The sequence below is a fragment of the Mustelus asterias genome, chromosome 9 (genome assembly GCF_964213995.1).
Source record: "Mustelus asterias chromosome 9, sMusAst1.hap1.1, whole genome shotgun sequence".
NCBI lineage: Eukaryota > Metazoa > Chordata > Chondrichthyes > Carcharhiniformes > Triakidae > Mustelus > Mustelus asterias.
The window spans coordinates 59,343,263-59,365,518 of NC_135809.1; the positions used below are offsets into that span (position 1 = coordinate 59,343,263).

General features: G+C 45.9%; 1 protein-coding gene across 3 annotated transcripts in view; it reads right to left on the bottom strand.

Moving 5' to 3' along the window:
- The window catches only part of LOC144498711 (xylosyl- and glucuronyltransferase LARGE1), a 436,258-nt gene that overhangs the window by 15,949 nt on the left and 398,053 nt on the right, over positions 1–22,256 (bottom strand). For all 3 annotated transcript variants that reach the window (XM_078220258.1, XM_078220260.1, XM_078220259.1), the window contains one exon: positions 3,301–3,464. In XM_078220258.1, coding sequence (XP_078076384.1) covers positions 3,301–3,464 — 164 coding nt within the window. The remainder of the gene's footprint in view (positions 1–3,300; positions 3,465–22,256) is intronic.

A 22,256-nucleotide genomic window follows, 5' to 3' on the forward strand; every position in this document is an offset into this window, starting at 1 on the left:
TACTCATTTCGCTATTCCCGATGACACTTCCTCTCGACCTATCTTTCGTTTCTTTATTTGTCCCCATTACCATCTCATTTTGCCTTGCAGCATCATTCCTTTTGGTATTCAATATTTCCACAAGATGCTGCAGGGTATGTAGGAACATAAGAAACAGGCACAAATAGGCCATTCGGCCCCTTGAGTCTGCTCCGCCATTCAATAAGACCGTGGCTTATCTGACAGTTGCCTCAACTCCACTTTCCTGCCTTATCCCATAGCCTTCGACTCCCTCATGGATCAAAATTCTGACTAACTCGATCTTGAGTATATTCAACAATCTGGAGTAGTGGATTCCCAAGGTTAACAACACTCACTGAATCCCTATAGTGCAGAAATAGGCCATACAACCCATCAGTCTGCACTGACAACAATCACATCTTATTCCCGTTTATTTAGCCTGCTAGTCTTCCTGACACTAAGGGGCAATTTACCATGGCCAATCTACCTACCTAATGTTTGGACTGTGGGAGGAAACGAGAGCACCCGGAAGAAACCTATGCAGACACAAGGAGAGCATGCAAACTCCACACAGACAGTGACCCAAGGCCAGAATCGAACCCTGGTTGCTGTGAAGCAGCAGTGCTAACCACTTTGCCATAATGCCGCAAGAGAAGAAAATTGTCCTTATCAATCTTAAATGGGAGACCCTCTATTTTGAAACTGTGTCCCTCATTATAGATTCCCCCACAAGGAATTCCATATTCTGGCCTCCCAGACTGCCTGGATCCACTACAGTTCGCCTATCGCCGCAACAGGTCCACAGCAGATGCCATCTCCCTGGCCTTACACTCAATCCTGGAACAATTGGATAACAAAGACACCTATGTCAGACTCCTACTCATAGGCTATAGCTCAGCCTTAAGACTGCAAACTTCGTGGCCTGGGGTTCGGCTCCTCCCTCTGCAACTGGATCCTAGACTTCCTAAGCCACAGACCGCGGTCAGTAAGGATAGGCAACAACACCTCCTCCATGATCATCCTCAACACCGGTGCTCCGCAAGGCTGTGTTCTCAGCCCCCTACTATACTCCTTACACACCTATGACTGTGTGGCCAAATTCCCCTCCAACTCGATTTTCAAGTTTGCTGATGACACCACTGTTGTGGGTCAGATCTCAAACAATGACGAGACAGAGTACAGGAATGAGACAGAGAATCTGGTGAACTGGTGCAGCGACAATAATCTCTCCCTCAATGTCAACAAAACAAATGAGATTGTCATCGACTTCAGGAAGCGTAGTGGAGGGCATGCCCCTGTCTACATCAATGGGGATGAAATAGAAATGGTCGAGAGCTTCAAGTCTTTAGGTGTCCAGATCACCAACAAGCTGTCCTGGTCCACCATGCGGGTGCTATATTTAAGAAAGCCCATCAATGCCTCTACTTTCTCAGGAGACTTAGGAAACTTGGCATGTCTGCTACAACTCTCACCAACTTCTACAGATGCACCATAGAAAGCATTCTTTCTGGTTGTATCACAGCTTGGTATGGCTCCTGCTCTGTCCAAGAATGCAATAAACTACAAACGGTCGTGACAAAGCCCAGTCCATCACTCAAACCAGCCTCCCATCCATTGACACTGTCTACACTCCCCGCTGCCTCGGAAAAGCAGCCAGGATAATCAAGGACCCCGCACACCCCAGGCATTCTCTCTTCCACCTTCTTGCATTGGGAAAAAGATACAAAAGTCTGAGGACACGTACCAACTGATTCAAAAACAGCTTCTTCCCTGCTGCCATCAGACTTTTGAATGGACTAACCTCGCATTAAGTTGATCTTTCATTACACCCTAGCTATGACTGTAACACTACATACTACACTCTCTCCTTTGCTTCCCTATGTACGGCATGCTTTGTCTGTGCGCAAGAAACAATACTTTTCACTGTATACTAATACGTGACAATAATAAATCAAATCAAATCAAGGGGAAACATCCTCTCAGCATCTATCTCTGCCAAGCCCCCTCAAGCCCAAGAATTTTATATGTTTCCATAAGATCACCTCCCATTCTTCCAAACTCCAATGAGTATAGGCCCAAACCTTCCTCATAATCCCAGGAATCAGCCCATTGAACCTTCTCTGACCTGCTGAGTATTTTCAGCATTTTCTCGTTTGATTATAGACAAAGAATACTTTGTTCCGGTCCAATTAGCTTTTGTGTTCTTAAACCTGTCTAATCCTCTCCAAGTGGAATGGGATTACAGTTTGTACTAAACCCTGGTTAAAATCGGGTCAGAAACTGGGCAAAAGGTCACTAAACAAAGGGAGCATTCTTGATATATTCTCGTCGAGTAACGTAAAAGCATCACCATGTAATAATGATTAATGAGTTTAGTGGGCAAGTCATATTCACACAAACCCGCCTGGTCTAAGTGGTGAGGACTGTATTCCTTTGTACTTGGTGAGCTTTATCGGGGTCGAATCGATCTCTCTTATCAGCAGCTGAAGGAGTTGTACAACCACAAAAGAAACAATAGGTCTGTACCCAACAGAATGCAGTACGCAACGTGTGGCAACAAACTTCATTAACATTGAACAAATAGCCGGCCCCTTCAGAAAGTGAACCCCTCGAGCTAAATAAGTGCTTAAAAGGGGACAAACATTTCAGAGCTATGGGGACTGGATTAATTGAATAACTCTTTCAAGGGGCCTCATAGGCCGTCTGTGCCATATCATTCAATGAGTTCCTGACACATTGACCCAAGATCCCACCAACGGCCAATGGCGAGTCGCCTACACAGCCGTAAAACCTGCCGCAGGGAAGGGGTGGGGGGATGTTGATGTAAGGAAGAACTTCCTTTACGCAGCGAATGATAATGACCAGAATTTGCAGCCTATGAGGGTGTTGCATGTCAATGATTTCAAAAGTAAATTTCTATGCGACTGAGGAAAATAAACTTTCAGAGTTATGGGGATAGAGAGGGACATTGAGACTCACTGGACAAAAAACCAGCATAGATTTGATGGGTTGAATGACCTCATTCTGTGTTGTAAAGGACTCTATGAACTCCAGGATCTTGGTTGCAGGCAGCCCAGACAGGTGAAAAATGTTGATATATTCTAAGAGACATGGGGGGAAGTGAGTTTGTGAATTGTTGGCCCAGTTCTCTGTTGACACTAAAGCATTGGGAAAATTCAGTACCAATTACCATGCAAAGGAGGCCGGCGCTAGCCAGAGCAGAAGTTGGAAATTATTCTCTTTCCCACCACTAACTTCACCCTGAGGCACACAGAATAAACAAGACCAAAGGTTTCTGACCTGTCCATCGATAGCTGGGCCACCAGCGTAACCTCTGTGTTTTCAGTGGAAGGCTCAAACTCGTAGTGCAAGAAATAGAGATGGGTGCGGTGGACAGTGAATCGTTCCCTCCGGAATTCGTAGCAGGGGTCATCCTCATCCAGTTCTAACAATTGCTTCTGAAGCTGAAAAACAGAACACTTGTGAAGGTGAAGACAAAGGCAAAGAAAGAGGAATGGTATCCCATGTAGTGGGTCAGTGCACCCACTGGACCAAACTCATTGGTGATACCGGACTTCATCCAGATATCTGCAGATATAACACGAGCTTCCTCAAAAACTCCACCTCACAAAATCACACCATTCTACTAAAGCCAAACCTTTATATTGTCCTTAACAAAAGCAGCGTTATTGTGGCAAACATAAGCTACTTTCACAATGATTTACAGTGATTTTCAGATATTGAAGAGACTGGAGAAGTAAGGATTGTTTTTCTTTGAGCAGAAGTGGTAGAGTGAAGATTTGATGATGTCTTCCCAATTTGGGGCTTTGATAGGAGTAAATGAGAAGCAATGCTTTCCACTCACAGAAGGGTGGGTGACCAGGGAGGATAGATTTAAGATGATTGGCAAGAGAAGGGGAAGGTGAGGAGAATTTCTCAACATAAGGAACTGTTGTGATCTACAATGCAATGCCAGAAGTTAGCTAAAGAAGCTGAATATGGACTTGAAAATGGAAAATAGCAGGGGAAGGGAAAGAATTAAACATTTTTTTTGAACTGGCATGCTAGATTGAATGGTCTCCTTCTATGCTGTACCATTCATAGAATCCCTATGGTGCAGAAGAGGCCATTCAGCCCATCAAGTCTATATCAACTCTCTGACAGACTATCTTACCCAGTCCCGGCCTCCCACCCTATCCCCGTTAACCCCATACATTGGCTAATATATCCAACCTATACATCTTTGGGCACTAAGGGGCAATTTAGCATGGTCGATCCATCTAACCTACACATCTTTGGACTGTGGGAGGAAACGAAGCACCCAGAGGAAACCCACACAGACACTAGAACATGCAAACTCCACACAGACAGTCACCCAAGTCTGGAATTGAACCGAAGTCCCTGGAACTGGGAGGCAGCAGCGCTACCCACTGCGCCACTGTGCTGCCCTAAATTCTGTGCTAATTTAGAAAACTGATTTTGTGCAACTTCCCATATATCTTCTCGTATTTCTCATCCCTGTTTGCCTCGTAGTCTTCCAATATGTACTCTTGACAAATTAAACATGTGGGTTTTCCATTCATGTCCACACACAAATACAAAATGAAATTTCATAATGCTTGTACGTAGTGGCAACTCGGCCGATTGATGCCTCCCTGGGCTAGATGCTGCTCAGTTTCAGAGGGGAGTGACATCAGAGACTATTGAAATCGTTCAAAAAACATTCATTTTTGCTTTGGAAAAGACTGGATTTTCTTTTGTAACAAAAGCACTGAAGCTTGTAACGATTCCCCCAGCCACGTGAGGCAGTTGTTTGAGGCAAAATAACATAACTTTTACTTTTAAATTAAAGCATTAAACTGTTTGATTTAGCATCTCCATCAGCAGAGTAAATGATGTATAATAAAAGCTTAGTGGTGGATTCAGAAATGGATACATCTGTCTCACCAAGTTTATGGAGCTGCCTCATTAAAATACCAGCCAATATGACAGTCTCCACCATCACTACCTGCCTTCCACTCCGATCTTTCAGAAGTTCCCCCATTATCAGGCCCTGAACCACAGTGGTTCAGACCTGATTATTTTGTTGTTCTAACAAAACAGGATCTTTCATTCAAACTAAATCTCCGAGAGAGAATTTAATCACCTCCCCACGACTGTTCAATGGCATTACCATCGCTGAGTCCCCCACTATCAACATCCTGCGGGTTACCATCAACCAGAAACTGAACTGGGCCAGCCATATAAATACTGTGGCTTCAAGAGCAGGTCAGAGGCTAGGAATCCTACGGTGAGTAACTCGCTTCCTGACTCCCCAAAGCCTGTCCACTATCGGCATACCATCTACAAGATGCACTTCAGGAACTCACCCCAGGCATCCTCAATGGCACCTTCCAAACCTACAACCATTACCGTCTTGGAGAAGGGTAGAAGATACATGGAAACACCACCACCTGCAAGTTCCCCTCCAAGTCACTCACCATCTTGACTTGGATATATATCGCCATTCCTTCACTGTTGTGTCAATATCCTGGAATTCCCTCCCTAACAGCACTGTGGGTGTGCCTACCCAGATTGACTGCAGCTGTTCAAGAAGGCAGAAGGCAGCTCACCACCACCTTCTCTATGGCATTTAGGGATGGGCAATAAATGCTGGCCTAGCCAGTGACACCCACATCCCATGAATTAATTTTAAAAAGTGTCCTTTGGGTATTCTGTATCAATCAATTTTTGAGGTTATTGCTTTCATCTCTGGATTCTGTTAATAGCCAGCCTATTGAGCTCAAATCACTGGGGGCATAGTGGTATTGTCACTGCTAAGGGATTTTCACAGTAACTTTACTGCAGTATTAATGTAAGCCTAGTTGTGACACTAATAAATAAACTAAACTAAGTACTGGTAACTCAGAGACCCAGGGCAAGATCTGGGGACCCAGGTTCAAATCCCAGAACGCAGATGGTAAAATTTGAATTCCATAAATAAAATTCTGGAATTAATTCTACAAAGGCTTGATCAGAGAATCCCTACAGTGCAGGAGGAGGCCATTCGGCCCATCGAGCCTTCACCGACAACAATCCCATCCAGCTCTATATCCGAAATCCCACGTAGTGACCCTGCTAGTCCCCCAACACTAAGGGGCAAATTAACATGGCCAATCCACCTAACCTGTACATCTTTGGACTGTAGGAGGAAACCAGAGCACCTGGAGGAAACCCACGCAGACACGGGAAGAATGTGTAAACTCCACACAGATAGTCACCCAAGGCTGGAATTGAACCCGGTTCCTGGTGCTGTGAGGCAGCAGTGCTAACCACTGTGCCACTCCACAAAACGATTGTCGTAAAAACCTATCTAGTTCACTAATGCCCTTTAGGGAAGGAAATCATAGAATCCCTACAGTACAGAAGGAGGCCACTTGGCCCATCAAGTCTGTACTGACCACCATCCCACCCAGGCCCTATCCCCATAACACTGCACATTTATCCTGCTAATCCCCTGACACCAGGGTCAATTTAGCATGGCCAATCAATCTAACCCGCACATCACTGGACTGTGGGAGGAAACCGGAGCACCCGGAGGAAACCCACAAAGACACGGGGAGAACATGCAAACTGCTTATAGTGATCCGAGGTGGAATTGAACCTGGGTCCCTGGCGCTGTGTGATGGCAGTGCTAACCACTGTGCCACCTTATCCAATCTGGCCCACGTGTGACTCCAGATTCACAACACACAGCAACATGGTTGACTCCTAAATGCCCTCTGAAATGGAGGGCAGTTAGGGATGAGCAATAAATGCTGGCCTGGACTCTGCCTTTTCATGAAGTTCTTACTTTACAACCTCACTTTTTCTTTCCTGACTCCAAATCAAATTTAAAGGCAGAACTGTTGTATGCCGACAGTCCTTTAATGTGAGATCCAGATTTTTATCACCAATAGATGTCAGCGATGACCAGAAAATTCCTGCTTCATCTTTTTATATAGTACAATTTACATTTTAATTTAACAACAACCCAAAATGAAGATGAATTTGACTTTGTAAACAGGGCATGTAGGATCGAAACATAGGGAGAGTAGGTCAATTAGCCCCTTGATCCTGTACTGAGAGTCAATGAGATCTGTGAATAAACATCATGTACTGTTTTTGCTCCAAAACCCTTAATACCTTTGGAAAATGAAAATCTATCAATATCAGTTTTAAAATTAACAATTGATCTAGCATCATAACGGCGGTAGCACAGTGGTTAGCACTGCTGCTTCACAGCGCCAGGGACCTGGGTTCGATTCTCGGCTTGGGTCACTGTCTGTGTGGAGTTTGCACATTCTCCTCGTGTCTGCGTGGGTTTCCTCTGGGTGCTCCGGTTTCCTCCCACAGTCCAAAGATGTGCGGGTTAGGTTGATTGGCCATGCTAAAATTGCCCCTTAGTGTCCTGAGATACGTAGGTTAGAGGGGTTAGCGGGTAAATATGTAGGGATATGGGGGTAGGGCCTGGGTGGAATTGTGGTCGGTGCAGACTCGATGGGCCGAATGGCCTGTTTCTGCACTGTAGGGTTTCTATGATTCTATGATCAATTGCCCTTGGAGGAAGAGAGATCCAAACTTGCACAATCATTGGTGTGTGGACGTGCTTCCTCATGTCACTCCTGGAAGGCCTGGTTCTAAGGTTTGCACTATGCCTCCTCACTCCTATCTGTGCCAAATAAAATCTTGAATACCAGCCAAATCGCCTCCGAGCCTTCTATATTCTTGGCAATGCAATCTTGTTCAAGTAATCATTCCATATAATTTAACCCCTGAAGTCTGGGTATCAGTCTGGAAAATCTATGCTTCACTCCCTTCACGACCCAGAACTACTCATGGTTTTCCAGTGTGGTTAGACCTGGGGTCTGCTTCCAGATATAAAGGCCTGCATCCTTAAACCATTATGATTATTTTCTACATGTATTCACGACATTTTAATGATCTCCGTACTTGGGCCCTGAAGTCTCATAGATCATAGAATCTCTACAGTTCACAAGGAGGCCATTCGGCCTATCGAGCCTGTGCCAACAACAATCCCCACCCAGGTCTTGTCCCTGTAACCCCACATATTTACCCGCTAACCCCCTGACACTAAGGGACAATTTAGCATGGTCAATCGACCTAACCCGCACATCTTTGGAATGTGGGAAGAAACTGGAGCACCCGGAGGAAACCCATGCAGACAGTGGCTTGAGGCTGGAATTGAACCTGGGTCCCTGGTGCTGAGAGGCAGCAGTGCTAACCACTGTGCCACCGTACCTCCCACCGTGTCTCATTGGGCCTCCACTGTTTCTAGCTTTATACCATTTAGAAATTATGCGTTCTATCCTTTTTTTTTAAGTCCAATCTAGATGGCATCACACTTAACTCTATTGAAGTCCATTTGCCACAGTTTTGTCCATTCACTTAATTTATTAATATCTCTGTAATTTTATCTGCTTTCAATACCGCCCATTTTTACATCCTCACTAACTGTGGATAGGTGGCTTACTACCTAATCATCTAAAACATTTCTAGATATGATGAGTAACTGAGGCCTCAAAACGGATTTTTGCAGGACACCACTAGTCACATCACGCCAATTACCTGCCAATTATTCCTGCTCACTGTCTGTCGCTGCTCATTCAATTTCCTAACTCAGGTCAATAATTTACCTTCAATTCCATGGGCTTCAACTTCAACGAACAGTCTCTTACCAGAAACTTGATCAAATGCCATCCACAGATGTCTCCCTGTCACCTCTTCAAAAAATTCAATCAGATTTGTCAGGCTTGATGCACCTTTTACAAATCCGTGCTGACTTCTCTGATCAGTTGGAAATGCTCAAGGTGTTCAGTCACTCTGTCCTTAATTATAGATGCCAGTAATTTCCTGACAACAGATGCTAGGCTAACTGGGCTCTAATTCCGTAGTGTCCCTCTCTTATCTTCCTTAATTAGCACAGTGACATGCAGTTTCCAGAGAGAGGTTCCCGAATCAAGAGGACTTAGGAATTTGTTTTAATTCTTTCATGGGATGTGCGCTTCTTTGACAAGGCCAACATTTGTTGCCCATCCCTAGTTGCCCATGAACTGAGTGATATAATCGACCATTTCAGTGGGTATTGCTGTGGGTCTGGAGTCACATGTAGGCCAGACCAGGTAAGAACAGCAGATTTCCTTCCCTAAAGGATATTAGTGAACCTTTGTTTTTACAACAAGCGATGACTGTTGTCATGGTCACCATTACTGAGACTAGGACCGCGATTCTCCCATCCGCGCCCGCCACTTTTCTGGCTCCCTGGTGCCGGGGTACTGGATGTCTCCGAGAGGGTAGGAAGCATATTTTAAAAGGAAGGTAGTCACACGGATATGATTATACACATTGGTGAAAATGATGTAGGTAGGAAGAGCAGGGGGGTCATACGAGAGAAATTCAGGGAGTTGGGTGCTAGGCTAAAAAGTAAAGCCTCCAGGGTAGCAAGTCCCAGAGGATTGGAAAATCACTGTTGTAACCCCACTGTTCAAGAAGGGAACAAGAAAAAAGATGGAAAATTATAGGCCAATTAGCCTAACCTCAGTTGTGGGCAAAATTCTAGAATCCATCGTTAAGGATGAGATTTCTAAATTCTTGGAAGTGCAGGGTCGGATTAGGACAAGTCAGCATGGATTTAGTAAGGGGAGGTCGTGCCTGACAAACCTGTTAGAGTTCTTTGAAGAGATAACAAATAGGTTAGACCAAGGAGAGCCAATGGATGTTATCTATCTTGACTTCCAAAAGGCCTTTGACAAGGTGCCTCACGGGAGACTGCTGAGTAAAATAAGGGCCCATGGTATTCGAGGCAAGGTACTAACATGGATTGACGATTGGCTGTCAGACAGAAGGCAGAGAGTTGGGATAAAAGGTTCTTTCTCAGAATGGCAACCGGTGACAAGTGGTGTCCCGCAGGGTTCAGTGTTGGGGCCACAGCTGTTCTCTTTATATATTAATGATCTAGACGACGGGACTGGGGGCATTCTGGCCAAGTTTGCCGATGATACAAAGATAGGTGGAGGGGCAGGTAGTATTGAGGAGGTGGGGAGGCTGCAGAAAGATTTAGACAGTTTAGGAGAGTGGTCCAAGAAGTGGCTGATGAAATTCAACGTGGGCAAGTGCGAGGTTGTGCACTTTGGAAAAAAGAATAGAGGCATGGACTATTTTCTAAACGGTGACAAAATTCATAATGCTAAAGTGCAAAGGGACTTGGGAGTCCTAGTCCAGGATTCTCTAAAGGTAAACTTGCAGGTTGAGTCCGTAATTAAGAAAGCAAATGTAATGTTGTCATTTATCTCAAGAGGCTTGGAATACAAAAGCAGGGATGTACTTCTGAGGCTTTATAAAGCACTGGTTAGGCCCCATTTGGAATACTGTGAGCAATTTTGGGCCCCACACCTCAGGAAGGACATACTGGCCCTGGTGCGGGTCCAGCGGAGATTCACATGGATGATCCCAGGAATGGTAGGCCTGACATACGATGAACGTCTGAGGATCGTGGGATTATATTCATTGGAGTTTAGGAGGTTGAGGGGAGATCTGATAGAGACTTACAAGATAATGAACGGCTTAGATAGGATGGACATAGGGAAGTTGTTTCCATTAGCAGGGGAGACTAGGATGCGGGGGCACAGCCTTAGAATAAAAGGGAGTCACTTTAGAACAGAGATGAGGAGAAATTTCTTCAGCCAGAGAGTGGTAGGTCTGTGGAATTCATTGCCACAGAGGGCTGTGGAGGCCGAGACGTTGAGTGTCTTCAAGACAGAAATTGATAAATTCTTGATTTCTCGAGGAATTAAGGGCTATGGGGAGAGAGCGGGTAAATGGAGTTGAAATCAACCATGATTGAATGGTGGAGTGGACTCGATGGGCCGAATGGCCTTACTTCCGCTCCTATGTCTTATGGTCTTATGGTCTTATCTCTGGACTGCTCCCGGTGTCTAGTGCAAGTGAGGCTCGGAACAGGGAGATTCTACAGTTGAACGAGTGGCTAAAGGACTGGTGCAAGAGGGAGGGTTTTAAATTCATAGATAACTGGGAAATCTTCAAGTCAGGATGGCAACTGTACAGAAAGGATGGGTTACACCTTAACTGGAAGGGAGCAAATATCCTGGCTGGGAGTTTTGCTAGAGTGTTTCGGCAGGATTTAAACTAGTGTGGCAGGGGGGTGGGGAACAAAACAGTAGGTCAGTAAATACTGAGGCTGGGGTTGAGCTGGGGGCCAGGGCAAGGCTAGCTAAGAAGAGGAGCACTCTGGAGGAGGATGACCTGAGTGGGCCTGGAGGTCTGGAGTGCATCTGCTTCAATGCGAGGAGCGTAACGGGTAAAACAGACGAACTTAGGGCCTTAATGCTTATGCGGAATTTGGATGTGGTTGCGGTGACGGAAACTTGGTTAAAAGTACAGGACTGGCAGCTGAATATTCCAGGGCATAAGTGTTTTAGGCGAGACAGAGGAGGGGCTAAAAAAGGTGGGGGAGTAGCGATATTAGTTAAGGAGCATATTACCGCGGTGCAGAGGGTAGACAACTTAGAGGGGTCATGTACTGAGTCGCTGTGGGTGGAACTCAGAAACAGGAAGGGTGCAGTCACTATGCTGGGGGTGTACTACAGACCACCCAACAGCCCACGGGAAGTGGAGGAAAGGATATGTCAGGAGATTCTGGATAGGTGCAGAAAAAATAGGGTTGTTGTAGTGGGGGACTTTAATTTCCCTGGCACAGACTGGAAAGTGCTTAGAGCTGGGGGTCCGGACGGGGAGGAATTTGTAAAATGCGTACTGGAAGGTTCTTTGGAACAGTATGTAGATAGCCCGACTAGAGAGGGGGCTATACTGGACCTAGTTCTGGGAAATGAGCCCGGTCAGGTCGTCAAAGTTTCGGTAGGGGAACATGTGGCAAATAGTGACCACAACTCTGTTAACTTTAGGATAGTAATGGACAAGGATGAGTGCTGTCCTACGGGCAGGGTGCTAAATTGGGGGAAGGCTGACTATAGCCGGATTAGGCAGGAATTGGTGGATGTTGATTGGGAGAGGATGTTCGAGGGTAAGTCCGCGTCTGGCATGTGGGAGTCTTTTAAGGAACTATTGATAAGGCTGCAGGATAGGCATGTGCCTGTAAAAAGGAAAGATAGGAAAGGTAGGATTCGAGAGCCGTGGATAACCAGGGAAATTGAGGATCTGATTAAAATTAAAAGGGAGGCGTACGTTAAGTCCAGGCAACTGAAAACAGATGGAGCTCTGGAGGAATACAGAGAGAGTAGGAAAGAACTCAAACGGGGAGTTAGAAGGGCAAAAAGAGGTCATGAAATGTTCTTGGCAGGCAGGATTAAGGAGAATCCTAAGGCATTCTATTCATACGTTAGGAACAAAAGAGTTGTCAGGGAGAAAATCAGACCTCTCAGGGACAAAGGAGGGGAATTATGCTTAGAACCCAAGGGAATAGGGGAGATCCTAAATGAATACTTTGCATCGGTATTCACGAAGGAGAGGGGCGTGTTAACCGGGAGTGTCTTGGAGGGAGGTGTTGACCCGTTAGAGAAAATCTCCATTACAAGAGAGGAAGTGTTAGGTTTTTTAGGGAACATTAAAACTGACAAAGCCCCAGGGCCTGATGGCATCTATCCTCGACTGCTCAGGGAGACGAGAGGTGAAATTGCTGGGCCTCTGACGGAAATCTTTGTCGCTTCTTTGGACACGGGTGAGGTCCCTGAGGATTGGAGGATAGCGAATGTGGTCCCTTGTTTAAGAAGGGTAGCAGGGATAACCCAGGAAATTATAGGCCGGTGAGCTTGACGTCCGTGGTAGGGAAGTTGTTGGAGAGGATTCTTAGAGACAGGATGTATGTGCATTTAGAACGGAACAATCTCATTAGTGACAAACAGCATGGTTTTGTAAGAGGGAGGTCGTGCCTTACAAATTTGGTGGAGTTTTTTGAGGAAGTGACAAAAACGGTTGATGAAGGAAGGGCCGTGGATGTCGTCTATATGGATTTCAGTAAGGCATTTGACAAAGTCCCACATGGCAGGTTGGTTAAGAAGGTTAAGGCTCATGGGATACAAGGAGAAGTGGCTAGATGGGTGGAGAACTGGCTTGGCCATAGGAGACAGAGGGTAGTGGTCGAAGGGTCTTTTTCCGGCTGGAGGTCTGTGACCAGTGGTGTTCCGCAGGGTTCTGTACTGGGACCTCTGCTATTTGTGATATATATAAATGATTTGGAAGAAGGTGTAACTGGTGTAATCAGCAAGTTTGCGGATGACATGAAGATGGCTGGAATTGCGGATAGCGAAGAGCATTGTCGGGCAATACAGCAGGATATAGATAGGCTGGAAAATTGGGCGGAGAGGTGGCAGATGGAGTTTAATCCGGATAAATGCAAAGTGATGCATTTTGGAAGAAATAATGTAGGGAGGAGTTATACAATAAATGGCAGAGTCATCAGGAGTATAGAAACACAGAGGGACCTAGGTGTGCAAGTCCACAAATCCTTGAAGGTGGCAACACAGGTGGAGAAGGTAGTGAAGAAGGCATATGGTATGCTTGCCTTTATAGGACGGGGTATAGAGTATAAAAGCTGGAATCTGATGATGCAGCTGTATAGAATGCTGGTTAGGCCACATTTGAAGTACTGCGTCCAGTTCTGGTCGCCGCACTACCAGAAGGACGTGGAGGCATTGGAGAGAGTGCAGAGAAGGTTTACCAGGATGTTGCCTGGTATGAAGGGTCTTAGCTATGAGGAGAGATTGAGTAGACTGGGGTTGTTCTCCCTGGAAAGACGGAGAATAAGGGGAGATCTAATAGAGGTGTACAAGATTATGAAGGGGATAGATAGGGTGAACAGTGGGAAGCTTTTTCCCAGGTCGGAGGTGACGATCACGAGGGGTCACGGGCTCAAGGTGAGAGGGGCGAAGTATAACTCAGATATCAGAGGGATGTTTTTTACACAGAGGGTGGTGGGGGCCTGGAATGCGCTGCCAAGTAGGGTGGTGGAGGCAGGCACGCTGACATCGTTTAAGACTTACCTGGATAGTCACGTGAGCAGCCTGGGAATGGAGGGATACAAACGATTGGTCTGGTTGGACCAAGGAGCGGCACAGGCTTGGAGGGCCGAAGGGCCTGTTTCCTGTGCTGTACTGTTCTTTGTTCTTTGTGTCCCACCGGGAGATGCGCGTCTGCGGCCTTGAATGGGGATTTGTGCATGTCCGGGAACACATGCGCATGTCCCAGAGCTGGCGAGCAGTCGCCGGCCAGACCACGCTGGAAACCGGCGGGAAGGCAGGTAAGTAATTTGAATCTTTTTAAAATCTATTTGTTACAGGTCCCGATCGAATCTCCCACTCTGCCAGGAGTACTTCATTCCGGCGGGGTTCAGACTAGCTCCCCATGTTCGGGGAGCGAGTGGGAGACCCTGCCGGAATGGAGGAGGGTAATTGGGGCCCCCCGGGGGTCAGGTACCGGGGGGGTGGGGGGTAGTGCCTCGGCACTGCCCACCAGGCATCAGGCAGTGCCAATGGGGCGGGGCCTAGGTACGATTGATGGGGGTGGGGTTCCCACTGCATCTCTGCAATGGCATCGGTTTGGGATGGAGGGAAGGCAGCGATTGGGGCTGGTGGTTTGCTGGGGAGTGGGGGGGGCGGGGCGGAGGGGGACATCTGCCAGGGTGAGGGGGATGGGGGAATTGCCATTGCTGGGAGGTGGAGCCTGGGTTTTGGGACACTCTGGGACCGGGGAGGGGGGGTCAGGTTTGGCCTGGGAATTGCTGTGGAAGCCGCGATCGGGCTGTGGGGTGACTGGAGGGGCAGTACTGCGAGGGTCCCGGGCTGGCCAGCGATTGGGTTGGCCAACAAACAGGAGTTTAACAGTTTGGGGCCACTGCGCATGCACAGAGTTCCAGAACTGTCAAACCCCAGCATGAACAGGCTCCGCCCCCCTGGGTTTTTAATGAGATTCACGACTGGGACCTCTGCAATGCACAGTGTGTGGAGATTCAGGTGAGAAGCTGAACTGTTGCGATCTAGAACAGTTTTCCCGCCAATTCAGCACTTTTGGGAAATCGCCCCCTAGGTTTCAATTTCCAGAGTTACGAATTGAATTTAAATCCACCAACTGCTGTGGTGGGATTTGAACCCGTGTCCCAAGAGCAAGAACCTGGGTCTCTGGATTAGTGGTCCAGTGACATTAACTATAATTTAGTTGGAGTAATGGTAGAGTATCTGTCACGTGTCATCTTCCTCTAAAACCTTGGGACAGAAATCATCTGATCTTTGGGATTTGTCACAGTTTACCGTTATTATTTTCCTTATTACAATTATTTTGTTTATCTTCGCCGGAAATCTCTGAGCTTGCCCACGGCTGGGATTCTCCAGTGCCGCTGCAGTGAATGGAATTTTGGCTGAGTACGAAATTCTTGCTGGCAGTGGGGCGGGTACGGAGATCGGAGAATCATATCCATTAATTTTGTTGATGCCCCAATTCAATAATAGTTCCTGTGATGTCTAATGTATCTTTTCCTCTAATTATCGAACATACTCCCCCATTTCCTTATTTTTATTGACAATATCACCATTATCCTTTTGCAAGGATCATTACTCTGATCATCCTCTTTTCCTAGTGATATTGCAAAACTATTTGGTTTAATATCTCTAGCAGGTTTCGTCCCATATACTCTTTTGTAGTTCTTGCTGTTCATTTTTGCCTCTCTTTGTATCTTTCTCATTTGCCAGGATCTGGGCTTTTTTTTTGCATTGTTTTAGTTTTGGTTGTCCGTTACTGTCTTCTTTGGTAAATACAGCACTTTTCCCTGAGGGATATAAATTGGTTCTGTGTCATGTTAAGTCCTTTTTAGGACACCACCTACTGCTCTTCTGTTGTTTGACCCATGAACAGATCTGTCTGGTTTACTGTGACAGTCTCTGTTTCAGTCTATTGAAATCAACTGTACCTGAATCTCGAACCTTAGTTGTTGCTTTCGGCGCTACATTTAACTTGATCATATCATAATTGTGATGAAATAGGATTTCACATACTGCTTGGCTGTTGGCTAAATCTGGCTCGTTGTTCATGATGAAATCTAATATGGCCTTCCTGCTTGTCGGCTCAGCTGACTACGTGCAGCCATCTTGGGTTCTCGGTGTTGGTGAGCTTGGAGGCGAGTAGGGCATGTATTTTGGTGGGACACTGGCACAGCAGAACCCCGCTGCTTTCCTGCCTCTGCCCAAATTAAATTCTTGTCAGAAAGGCCCATAGTCCACCTGCCACCAACTGAGGTCATTAAGTGGTCAATTAACGACCACATAAGGACCTGATCCTGCTACCTTTAGTATTAACCCAGCAGCAGGTGTGTCTGTCACCATTCAGTGTGCATGACAACTAAAACACTATGGGCTACTTGTCATCTTCTGGGCTGGGAAGGGGGTTCCTTATCAAAAGCACTCAGTGTTTGATTGAGGGACTTTCGTCAGGAAGGAGAGGCACACTGACAGCCACCTTGCTGCTAATCCCCTTGTACTACTCTCCCTGTGACTCCAAACCTGCAAAACTGCCCACCTCATGTGACCTTGGTTGAACCTTGGACTTCGGTGCCTGTTGTTCCAGCAGCAGCCACCACCACCCCAGTGGTGCTGCTGAGCACAAGAGCTGCTGATCTCTGATTAGCTAGCAGTTCTTGGTAGACAAGATTTCTGATCCCCCCCCACTCCAGGGAGAAGTCTGCCAGTGGCCTTGCTACTGCCCAAATGGCTTGTGGTTCAGTGGGCCTTCCCAAAAGGAGGCAGCACAGGTCCCTTGCTGGTTTTCCAGCGAGTGATCCCCTGATGCCTCAACACGATTTTGCCCAAAGCTGAAGAAAACTAGCCTGTACAACCCTTTCTAACATGCATTTACTTATCCCATTCGACATGAAAGTAAAATCCTCGATTAAAACCAGTCTGCCTTTACTGCATCCATGAACAGTCCCTATGTTTATAAAATCTGCCACTCCATCTCTTCGACTGGAATGTCAATACACAACTCCCACGATAGTCATAAGTCCTTTCCTATTTCTTAATCCTAACCAGAAAATCTCCACTGCCTGCTTATTTCTCATTATCTGCTATTTAGTTCCCAATTTTGACCACTTTGCAGTCATGTCTCCATTACTGCTATCATTTCATACCCATAAAGTTAAATGTCTGGCTGGAATTCATTCTATTTGTTACTTATACCCCGTGCAACAGTATAAAGAACACTTATTTGGGTCTATCTTGTCCTTCTGATCTAATACATTTCTCATATGTTTCTTAATTCTCTCTCTGAATTCATTTATTTTACATCTTTTAATTTCCCTTTATTTGTAGTACCTTGTGCATAAAGTCTGAACTGTTAATCCACTCTCTTTGCTCTCATTTCTTTTCAAGTATTATTTATGGTACCTTTTCCATCTGTGCCCTCCATTTCATAGTTTAAAGTCCTTGTGACCATCCTATTGGGAGCAGCTCAGAGAAGTTTTTATGAGACCTGGAAATGGTTGGGTTGTCTTTTGAGGGAAGTTAGGCAGACTAGTCTTGTATCCGCTGGAGTTTAGAACAGTAAGAAGCAACTTGAGCGAAACATACAAGATCCTGAGGGGTCTTGACAGGGTGTATATATGGAGAAAATGTTTCCTCTCGTGGCAGGATCTAGTACTTGGGGTCACCTTTGAAAAAAAAGGGGTGACCCATTTAAAATGGAGGCAGACAGGTGAATTTCTTTCTTTCTGAGAGTCGTGAGTCTTTGGACCTCTGTTTCCACCACTTTCTAAGGAAGAGTCTTTAAATATTTTTAAGACAGAAGTGGTTAGATTCTTGGTAAGTAAGGGGGTGATAGATTATTGAGGTTAGGCTGGATGCAGATTTGAGGTTTCAATCAGATAAAATATGATCTTAGTAAATGGTGGAGCAGGCTCGAGGGGCCGAATGGCCTACTCCTGCTCCATGTTTGTGTGTATTGTCTTTTTCTCTAGAACCCTGGTCCCAGCCTGATTCAAGTGGATCTCATCCCATCAGTCCTTCCTCCCCATCTCAGTACAGGTGGCCTATGGAATTAAGCCATTCTTTCTCACACCATTCTTTCAGCCATGGGTTCTCCTCGCTTATCTGCTTATTCTTAAAACAATTTGCAAGTGACACAGGTAATAATCCAGAGATATTAAAGCTTGCGGTCCTGTCTTTTAATTTAGCTCCTAGTTCCGGGCATTCTCCGAAGAGGACCTCTTGTCCAATCTTCCCTATGTTGTTGGTCCCAACATGGGTCGCAATGAATGGATCCTCGCCCTTCCTTTTAAGCCGCTTCAAGATGTCATTCACCCTGGCACTGGGTTGGCAATATACCATGTGGAACTCTCGATCCTGCTTACAAAGATGCTGCAGTAATTATTGAATCCCCCACCACCACTACATTACGTTTATGCGGCTAACCCTCCTGCCCACTTTGGCAAGCTGCCTGCTTTGCGGTGTCATGCTTCTCATTCTGGAAGTCTCCGCTTTTATCCTTACAGGTCTGGAATAGGATCAGTTTCTGTAGAATCTCATGGGCTATCTTACCCGGGTTTCCCTTACTCTATACTCTATCGGTCACTCCAAACCCATTATGAGCATGTACCTCTTCCTGGAGTATCACCGAAGTCTGAAGCAAACATCCCAGATACTGCTCCACCTTCATTCATCGTTGAAGAGTCTCCAAGTCATGTTCCAGCTCAATGGCTGGAGATGGAGGCATTTACTCCAGCTGTGTTTGCTTTGGACAGACCCTGAAGTCCACAAGCTCCCACATGTTGCAATCCCTAAGTAGGAGCAGGATATTGATCCAATGACAGTGAAGGAATGGCGATATAGTTCTGAGTGAGGATGGTGAGTGACTTGGAGTACCGTTTGCAGTTGGTGGTATTCCCATGTGTCTGTTGTTCTTTTAGGTGATGGATTTTGCAGGTTTGCAAGGTGCTGTTGAAGAAACCTTGGTGTATTGTTGGCAGTGTATCTTGTAGATGGTACACACTGTTCCCATTGTGCATCGGTGTTGGGGGGAATGAAGACATAAGTGGGCGGGATGGGGTGTTGATCTACCGGGCTGCTTTGTCCTGGATAATGCTGAACTTGAGTGTTGTTGGAGCTGCCTTCATCCAGGCAAGTGCAGAGTATTCCATGACACTCCTGACATTTGCCTTGTAGATGGTGGACAGGCTTTAGGGAGTCAGGAAGTGAGTTACTCACTGCAGAATTCCCAACCATTAATGTACTCTTGTAGCCATAGCATCTATATGACTGGTCAAGTTAATTTCTGGTCACTGGTGACTCCAGGTTGTTGATGGTGGGAGATTCAGTGATGGTAATGCCGTTGAACGTCAAGGGGAGAAGTTAGATTCTCTCTTGTTGGAGGTGGTCATTTCTTGGCAAAAGTATAGTTGCCTCTTATCATCCGAAGCCTGAATGTATTTTACATTTGGTTGCATGTGAGCACAAACTAATTATCTGGAGATTTGTGATGATTGCAGTGTTCAGTTCCAATCAATGAGAATCCCTACGTCCAACGTTGGAAGAGCATAGATGAAGCAGCTGAAGATGGTTGGTCTTGTGCACCAAGCTGAGGAACTCCTGCAGCAATGTCCTGGGATATCATCTTTCTTTACGCTGAGTATGACTCCAGCCAATGTCATGGTCACTTCCAGCAATCTCTTTCACCCTGTCTTCCTGTAATCTGTTTCACTGTCACTTCCTCTCACCTCTTTTATTCCGAATTCCAGTTTTTTTTTTAAAGACCTGAGTTCAATAATACTTTTAAACAAATCAATAGAGTGCTGTATGTTTTCAGGCCCTGTATAACACTATCTCCGGAACCCACGGTTTTTGTATGTTTATAGCTCACACACTCCGATGCTGCACTGAACATGAATATCACAGCAATAAAGCTGCTCGCAGTTGCTGGGATTCACTTTCACACTGAAATTAAAACTATAATTTCTGCTTGCCTTAACCTTCCAATTTCACCCTTTTGAAATTAAACCAATCCTTTCTTTGCCTCAAGTTAAGTTTATGATTTTCTTCCTCATTTTCCTATCCAGTTTGGAGGTGGAAGCAAATTGAGAAAACTACAGGCCTAATTTTAACTCCGGTTCAGTGAGGGAATGGGGGCAATGGCAGAGGGGTTTCTTCGTGGATTTTGGCTCAAGGAGGAGGGAGGGAAGTGTAGGGAAGAGAAGGCCCAAGCCTTCTTTGTTGGGTCAGGAGGGGCCTCTGATTGTGGGCTAGGTTTCATGTGGGCCAGAAGTTAAAATGGCGCTGCTTGCTTCAACCCAGTTGTGCCACTGAGGACGTTTTGGACTGCACTTTGTTTGGCATCTTCCCCTCAATAAGTGGGCATTGAGTGGTCCTATCAGGAGCAAGGAACTCCCCAATGGCATCACTCAAGGAATCACTGGAGTGCAGAAGCCATTCCACCACGTCGGGGTGGTGACCCCCTTCACTTAGAGGTGTTTCTGTTCTTAACGATAACAATTGCCATTCGACAACGCCATTTTCAACAACATCTCAACCATGAATCCATAGTTGCAGCTGATACGCTCCAGGCTATCCCCTCTGCCCAATGGATAAACCATTATAATGGGAGAACTGCAACAAGCAATCAAATGGATGAAAAACAAAGCCTGTGGCAGTGATGGTATTCCAGGTGAGCTCTTCAAAGCTAGTCCTTTTTGTTCACATCAAAACACAATGCAACTATCCTATGGATTTAGGAGGAATAATAACTGACCCTCACCCTGGCCCACCCATCCAGTACCCCTGATTTCAGGAATACAACAGCTGCAATGATCTTCAAGAAGGGAGATGAATCATATTGCGGAAACTAGGAAGGTATTTCCATATTGTCAATAGCAGGAAAAATCCTAACACACAGGATAAGATTTTCCACCCCCTCTGTGATGTGTTCCGTGGCAGTGAGAGGCAGTGCACTGCTCTCTGGCAGTGGGACCTGATGGTCACGCCATTGACAATGAGGGGAATCTATCTCTCACTATTGGGAAATTCACGGCGAGGGTGTGGCATCGGCGGGACCATAAGATCCTGCCAGCGCAAACGGCAGGAAGATTTTAGCGGCAGCATCCTGAATCACCTGCATCCTGTGACTGAGGAAATCCCCCCAGAGACGAGGTGTGGCTTTAAACTTTCCAGAGGAACCTCTGACATGGACTTCGTTGCCAAATAAATCCAAGAAAAATGTCAAGAACAACATCAGGAGTTTATCACTGCATCCATCAATCAGACCAAAGGATTTGACTTAGTAAATTGTGAGGCTCTGTGGTTTATCCTCCCAAAATTTGATTGTCCAAGAAACTTCATCTCAATCCTGCAATTGCTTCATGATGATATGACTGCAACTGTCTTGAGTAGGAGACCTGAAAAAGACACCTTCAAATTCCAGACTAGGGTCAAGCTAGGTGTGTGATAGCCCCCCATATATTTATAATCTACCTGACGCTGGCTAAGCACCATAATTAATGATCAACCACCCTCTGGCATCAATATTAAATACCATCTGGATGGAAAACTCTTTAACCTCAGTTGCCTCCGTGTAAAAACTAAACTGACCTGTCCTTGAACATTACCAAAATAAACCTCAAATATCAACCCATATCCAGTCAGCTAAATATTTCACCTCCCACAGATGTTGAAGGAAGACTCAGATATACGTTGAACACTTCCCATGCCGTAGCAGCCACGCTCAAAAAGCAACCATTGACGATAGGATCCAACAGATCAAACGCGCTAGTTCAGCCTTCTATAAGGTTCGGCAGCAGGTGTTTGACAACAAAGTCCTCTACAAGTCAATAGACGTTCTAGTGCTCAAAGCTTGACATCATCACATTCCTATACTGCAGTGAGACTTGGACTGTGTGTTAATGGCAAATAATTCTCTCAGCAGCATCTCCGCCACATCTTCCAGATTTGATGGAAAGACCGTGAAACAAGTACTGGTGCTCTTGGAGCCAGCTCCACAAATAATCAGACAAATCTCCTGCAAAATCTACTTGGATGGACTGTCTGGAGGACTGAAAACCATTTTCCCCATCAGGTCCTGTTTTCTCAACGCTTAAATGGTCAGTGTTCCGGGGAAGTGCAAAGACAATGCTTCAAAGACACACAGAAGTTCTTCTCTAAGCAGCACTGACACTAGTGGCTGGGCCAAATTCGCCACCAATCATTCAGAATGACGAG